Genomic DNA, 7683 nt, shown 5'->3' on the forward strand with positions numbered 1-7683 from the left:
TTAAGCAAGCACAACCATCTCTGCAGCACTCCACCAATCAGGCCTTTATGGTAGAGTGGCCAGACGGAAGCCACCCCTCAGTAAAAGGCAGATGACAGCCCACTTGGAGTTTGCCAAAAGGCACCTAAAGGATTCTCAGACTATGAGAAACAAGATTATCTGGTCTGATGAAACCAAGATTGAACTCTTTGGCCTGAATGCCAAGGATCACGTCTGGAGGAAACCTGGCACAATCCCTACGGTGAAGCATGGTGGTGGTAGCATCATGCTGTAGGGATGTTTTTCAGTGGGATGGACTGGGAGGCTAGTCAGGATTGAGGGATAATGAACAGAGCAAGTACAGGGAGATCCTTGATAAAAAACCTTCTCCAGAGCGCTCAGGACCTCAGACTGGGGCGAAGGTTCACCTTCCAACAGGACAACAACCCTAAGCACACAGCCAAGACAACACAGGAGTGGCTTCGGGACAAGTCTCTGAATGTCCTTTAGTGGCCAAGCCAGAGCCCAGACAAGAATCCGATCGAACATCTCTGGAGAGACCTGGAAATAGCTGTGTAGTGACACTCCCCATCCAACCTGACAGAGCTTGAGAGGATCTGCAGAGAAGAATGGGGAAAACTCCCCAAATATAGGTGTGCCATGCCTGTAGCGTCATACCCAAGAAGATTGAAGGATGTAATCGCTGCCAAAGGTGCTTCAACAAAGTTCTGTTTTTGCTTTGTTATTATGGGGTATTGTCTGCAGATTGATGAGGGGAAAAAACTCCTTAATCAATTTTAGAATAAGGCTGTAATGTAACAAAATGTGGTAAAGTCAAGAGGTCTGAATACTTTCCGAATGCAGTGTATTATCTACTGTGTGACACCTCCAGGCAGAACTTCAATGAAAATACTACAGCAGTGCAGTTACATGTTGCCTACAGTATCTTTGTATCCTTTTTTCATTGTGATGTTTTTACCATGAACTATATTCAATGACTGTTTATTTATAATGACACATCTATATGTGTAGATTTCAACTTAATGGGAATGTGTGTGAAAAAAAATAGATTTTTTAATTATCATGTTGTTTTAGACAAGATAAAAGTGTTCTCCAAAGACACAAAGTGGTTGAAATGCCTTTGTTGCAGAGGATCTGACCCTCTTCTGGCCTTTCAAGCGACCTCTCAGCCATCTACAGTGAGGTCAAGTCTGTATCATGTTGGCTGTTCAAAAGTGCACCGTGCACGTGTTTTTGACAAGATAACAGGATTAAATATATCACTGCATATCCAGGATGTGGCGAGAATGAGACAGTCCCACGTGATGATCCAGCAGTATACTATGCAGGAGTACTACCGTATATACACTGAGACTATAAAACATGAGGAACGCCATCCTAGTATTGAGTTGCACCCCCCTTTGCCCTCAGAACAGCCTTGATTCATCGGTGTATGGACTCTACATTTTTCGAAAGCGTTACACTGTGATGATGTCCCATGTTGACTCCAATGCTTCCCACAGTTGTGTCAAGTTGGCTGTGTGTCCTTTGGGTGGTGGGTCATTCTCGATACACGTGGGACACTGTTGAGCGTGAAAAACCCAGCAGCGTTGCAGTTCTTGGCACACTCAAACCGGTGCGCCTGGCACTTACTACCATACCCCGTTCAAACACACTAAAATCTTTTGTCTTGCCCATTCACCATCTGAATGCCACACATACACAATCCATGTCTCAATTGTTACAAGGCTTAAAAATCCTTCTTCATCCTGAGTCCCCCCTTCATCTACACTGATTTAAGTGGATTTAACAAGTGGCATCAATCAAGGGATCATAGCTTTTCGCTGGATTCATCTGGTCAGTCTATGTCATGGAAAGAGCAAGTGTTTGTAATGTTTTGTACGCTCAGTGTAGAACCTGCTGTTATTAAGAGGAGACTTGACACAGTTACGTAGGTGACAGTAATGTGCAAATCTGAAAACCTTGTGGAACTTTCAGACAGGAAAATAAATGTTCCAGCATGGCTACTCTGTACAGTCAAAGTAAAGGTAACAACACAACATGCATATAGGCTTACTGTTATGTACAGTATAGATGCCCACTAATTGATATAAAGCCATTTTAAACGTGTGACATTCAAACAGAAGATCCAATTGACCCACATTACCAAATTAATATGTGAAACAGCTCAGTTTCCTAATATTCTTCACCTCGTCAGTTCAAAATGATACAAATCAGTAAAATGTACAGATAAGCTAGATATAGAAATCAAATGTTTTCTGTAGCTGGAAAGTTTTCTGGTATGTTCTTGTGAGTTGTGAGTTTGTGTTTGTGATCTGGTGGTTCTTCGACCTAGTGGCAGACAGACATGGGAATAAAAGGTCTTTCAAAACAGAGTTGCAACACACATTTTGATTGACGGGGGAACATGAATCATGAGACGCTTCACAACTTTCCTGGCTGACCTTTCCTATTTCTAATTGGCCAGTACCTTCAGAAACATTCGTCACTCAAGAACACTCAACTCCATAAGTCAATGAATTGCACTTTTGACAAACTGTGTCATCAACAATATTTTTTCCTATTGTCATCATAGTAACAACAACAATATAGTTAATCCTGAAGCGTATTTAAAGTGTGATCAACCAGATTAAACATAGTTGTATAGATTTGAGGATAAAATCTATGCCTGCATTTCAGTGCAAAGTATAACAGTGGACAGTAACAGCTGCAAAAGTTATATTTGTTGTGTTCAGAATTATTGTTCATTATGCTGTTTAAAATAAATATATATCGAATTTAGCAATATTAAAGGCCAATGCTCTGATTGATCTATTTAGCAGACAAATTAGGCTTTGTTGAAACATGTAGGAACTTTTCTGGAAACAGATTAGGCCAAGTTCTGTAAAAAACCATGACGACACTTCAGGCGGGGGTTCCCTAAAAGCCTGGATTGCTCAACCCTGGAGTTTCTTGTAAGAACAACAGACAGACTATAAAACAGCAGAAGTAGGAAGTAGGAATCAGACATGAAGATGAAGGTCCAGGTGAGATCTCTCACCCTGCTCGCTGTGGCTGTCCTGCTGGTCAGATCTCAGAACCAGACTGAGACCAGGTATGAAGACATCATCTCAGTTGCTTTGCCTCAGCTGCTTCGTGGGAAAGAGCAGGCTTTCCGTCCAATTCGAACCAGCTCCAAGTCGAGACTGTGAGTATTCTGACAGTATGAATGTTTGTGTTTTATTTCATATTTTTCTTTCAGTCAAGTCAATGGATAATTGTCTGTTTAATATGCACCATCATGTACACATTTTCCAAGTCCTTTTTTGTGGAAAAGAAACAAACTCAATGTGGGGGAATGACAATTGAAATAAATGATAATACTATAAGTCACAGTGTTGTCTTTGTCTCTCTGAAATCAGTTGAATACAGAGGATGTGGACCAGTCTGAGGTGTCTGTAAGGCTGAGCTTCCCCATGCAGGAGACTTTCTGCAGTAAATCACAGGGGCAGCCAGGCAAACCATGCCCTCTGAAGAAAAATGGGGTAAGAACAATTGGATTTTACAGTATTGTTGGGGAATAATAATCATGGGAAGCAGGAAATGACAAATAATATGCTGAGGTTAGCAAATGGCTAATTGTCAATTACTCCTTCCTCTAGAAACTAATGATGTGCAGCATGAAGGTCAGACATCCGATTCTGAAGGCTAGCAACAACCTGAACACTGACCTGTCTAATTTTGTTTGTGAATACATGGAGGCAGAAGATGCTATGCAGGTACTGAGCAATGCAAGTTATTTCTCAACACCCCCCTACCTACATTAGTTAGGATGTCATGATAATGGTAGCCGAACAGTGTCAGATCAGTTGATCTGCAATCTAAAAATGTAGATGTGAAAAGTGCATTATCTGCTTATGAATTTCATGGAGGTTGAACTTCTTGAGAAAGTAACCTTATTTTTCTGATTATACTTGTCTAATTATTCCGATTTTTCACGCCAAAAAAATGCAATGAATATTTTTCATGATTGCAGCAGAAGATTCGGACAAGAAGAAGCAAAGCCAGAATATGCTCCAGAGGCAAAGATTGCAAATTTCGCAGCAACGGTCGTCATGGGAGTGGCTCTCGCCTTGGGGGTGGCTCCTTAATTGGTCGTCCTGGGGGTGGCTCTCGTCCTGGGAGTAGCTCCTTAATTGGTCGTCCTGGGGGTGGCTCTCGCCTTGGGAGTGGCTCCTTAATTGGTCGTCCTGGGGGTGGCTCTCGTACTGGGAGTAGCTCCTTAATTGGTCGTCCTGGGAGTGGCTCTCCTCCTGAGGGTGGCTCTCGTACTGGGGGTGGCTCTTTCATTGATGGATTTATCAGAGATCACCGTGATGGAAATCGCTTTGCATAGATCAGCACGATACAACCTCTGGATAACTGCAAATAACCCATCTATCAAAGAAATGTCAGGTTATTTATCTTCTTTTTTTTGTATCAACGTACCTACTCTTACATGCCAATTGTTGAATTTTATGAAAATTACTTCCAGATTATGTTTACGCCAATAAACTGCAAAATAAGTTTACAAAAGATAATGTCTGTAAAATGTGTTATTTATTTCATGTTTCATGGCAGTTCAGGAATTCATTTTTTTCAAAGTTTTTGTGTTTATTGTTCATTATGCTATTTCAAATAAATATCTATACTCTTGTCAGATCTATTAGACCGGCAGTTTAACCTTTGCTGAAACATCTAGGACCGAACACAGATTCAAGTAAGAGTAATTAGTACGTGCCCGCCTAGGAACCCGAAATGTAAGAGCCATAATGCCAGAAAGAGCATTTTGCTACTTTTAAGATATTATGTACACAAATACATGTGCCACAATGGAGTAATTTGGCAGTTCACAGTGAAGAAAACAGAATTGCAGTGCAGCTTACATAAGAAAATTAACATGATTAAAAGAAAAACACTTTAAAGGTCCAATGCATGCGTTTTTTATGTCAATATCAAATCATTTCTGAGTAACAATGAAATACTGTACTGTGATCATTTTCAATTAAAACGGTCAAAAATAAACAAAAACAGCTTCTTAGCTAAATGCAATTTGTCAAGCAAGAATTTAGCTAGGACTGTCTGGGAGTGGTCTGAGAGAGGGGCCTAATTGGAGGAGCCTAATGAGGGGGATGTGTAACCTGAAAACTAGATGTTATTGGCAGAGAGCAGGGCAAACTCTCTTTGTTATTGGTCTATTAACCTATACAAAATCCAAAATCCCCACCCAACCAAACAAAATGAAATTTCAGGTCTTTTCAAACAACTCTTACACTAAAAGATAATTATGATAATTTGGACAATTTTACAGTATTATTCCAACATCATAGTGTGGAAATATATATAGAGAATATATAGAAAACACAGGGACTCACGTTTTTGACTGCATTGCTCCTTTAATAAAAACATTTAAATTTGAACAACTACCCCATCTAGTGTCCGTTTAAAAAACTAGCAAGTGATGGCATTTTTTTGCTCCCGTAGTTGCCCACCCTGCATTGTCCTTACTCCGGGACGCTCATCCCTTGTAGGTGGCAGCCAGCTGGAGAATTTGTTTGAACTCTGCAGCTTGAGAGTAAATTTCAGACAAAGCTTATTTCATCTCTGCTGCACTGGTTGCATCTGTAGGGTTTGACAGGCCACTGCGTATGAGGTGTAGTCAGAACCGAGGATGATCTTGAGAGCCCTCTTCTGAACTCTCTCTGAGGCAGGGATGGGCAACTTTTATGGGGGTGGGGGCCACAAAAAAATCTGAACTCATCATGAGTTGGAAATATAAGGATGGTGGCGGTGGCGGTGGTGGTGTTCTCTCTCTGTATGTGTGTCAGTTTCTCAAATGAAATAAAGCAACCTCCGATAATTAAAAAGAAAATAAAAATGCTTGTAGGAAAGTGGTTTTTCATTTCTTATCCCATCAGGGTGTTTTTGTCTGTTACATGTAATAGCATCTGACATCTGTCAAACGTAGAATAGTGGGATTTTTAAAGAGAGAGAAAAAGGAAAAGTATTCAAGTGTTTTAATTTTAAAAATTCACTCCATGATACACGTGACACAGACCGTTTTAAATGTATTAGTGGTTATAGATGTAGATATACACTGAGTGTACAAAACATTAGGAACACTTTCCTAATATTGAGTTGCACCCCCCTTTGCCCTCAGAACAGCCTCGATTCGTCGGTGCATGGACTCTACAAGGTTTCGAAAGCGTTACACTGTGATGATGTCCCATGTTGACTCCAATGCTTCCCACAGTTGTGTCAAATTGGCTGTATGTCCTTTGGGTGGTGGATCATTCTTGATGCACATGGGACACTGTTGAGCGTGAAAACCCCAGCAGCGTTGCAGTTCTTGACACATTCAAACCGATGCGCCTGGCACCTACTACCATACCTCGTTCAAATGCACATAAATCTTTCGTCTTGCCCATTCACCATCTGAATGGCACACATACACAATCCATGTCTCAATTGTTTCAAGGCTTAAAAATCCACGTCGGCTACGGAGTCCTCCCCTTCATATACACTGATTTAATCCCACCACAGTGTCTGATTTCAAAAAGACTTTACGACGAAAGCATACCATGCGATTATGGTAGGTCAGCACCTAGTCACAGAAAAACACAGCCATTTTTCAAGCCAAAGAGAGGAGTCACAAAAACAGAAATAGAGATACAATTAATCACTAACCTTTGATGATCTTCATCAGATGACACTCATAGGACTTCATGTTACACAATACATGTATGTTTTGTTCGATAAAGTTCATATTTATATCCAAAAATCTCAGTTTACATTGGTGTGTTATGTTCAGTAATGTTTTGCTTCCAAAACATCCGGTGATTTTGCAGAGAGCCACATCAATATACAGAAATACTCATAATAAACATTGATAAAAGATACAAGTGTTAAGCATGGAATTATAGATAAACTTCTCCTTAATGCAACCGCTGTGTCAGATTTCAAAACAAGCCATACAGAGACCAAAACAAGCCATACAGATACCCGTCATGTTGTGGAGTCAACAGAAGTCAGAAATAGCATTATAAATATTCACTTACCTTTGATGATCTTCATCAGAATGCACTCCCAGGAATCCCAGGTCCACAATAAATGTTTGTTTTGTTCAATAAAGTCCATCATTTACGTCCAAATACCTCCTTTTTGTTTGCGCGTTTAGTTCACAAATCCAAATTCACACGGTGCAGGCATTTAGTTCAGACGACAGTTCCATTACAGTTCGTAGAAACATGTCAAACGATGTATAGAATCAATCTTTAGGATGTTTTTATCATAAATCTTCAATAATATTCCAAACGGACAATTCCTTTGTCTTTAGAAAGGAAAAGGAACGCAGCTAACTCTCACGGGTGGGCGCGAGACTGAGCTCATGGCATTCTGCCAGACACCTGACTCAATCAGCTCTTATTCTCTCCCCCTTCACAGTAGAAGCCTGAAACAAGATTCTAAAGACTGTTGACATCTAGTGGAAGCCGTAGGAAGTGCAATCGGACCAAATGTTACACTGTATATTGGATAGGCAAAGACTTGAAAACCTACAAACCTCAGATTTCCCACTTCCTGGTTGGATTTTTTTCTCAGGTTTTTGCCTGCCATATAAGTTCTGTTACTTTTAGAAATTTGGAGTGTTTTCTATCCAAATCTACT

At 40.4% G+C, this 7683-nt stretch overlaps 1 protein-coding gene across 1 annotated transcript; it reads left to right on the plus strand.

Annotated features, from left to right (window-relative positions):
- The first annotated feature begins 3008 nt into the window (after positions 1-3008).
- LOC120020018 (protein SPT2 homolog) lies at positions 3009-4492 on the plus strand. The gene is given in 5 exon segments (XM_038963440.1): positions 3009-3162; positions 3165-3187; positions 3402-3524; positions 3642-3758; positions 4016-4492. Coding segments are annotated over 5 exon segments (777 nt in total). The 3' UTR covers positions 4376-4492.
- Positions 4493-7683: the final 3191 nt, after the last annotated feature.

Source organism: Salvelinus namaycush, chromosome 25 (assembly GCF_016432855.1).
Source record: "Salvelinus namaycush isolate Seneca chromosome 25, SaNama_1.0, whole genome shotgun sequence".
Classification (NCBI taxonomy): Eukaryota; Metazoa; Chordata; class Actinopteri; order Salmoniformes; family Salmonidae; genus Salvelinus; species Salvelinus namaycush.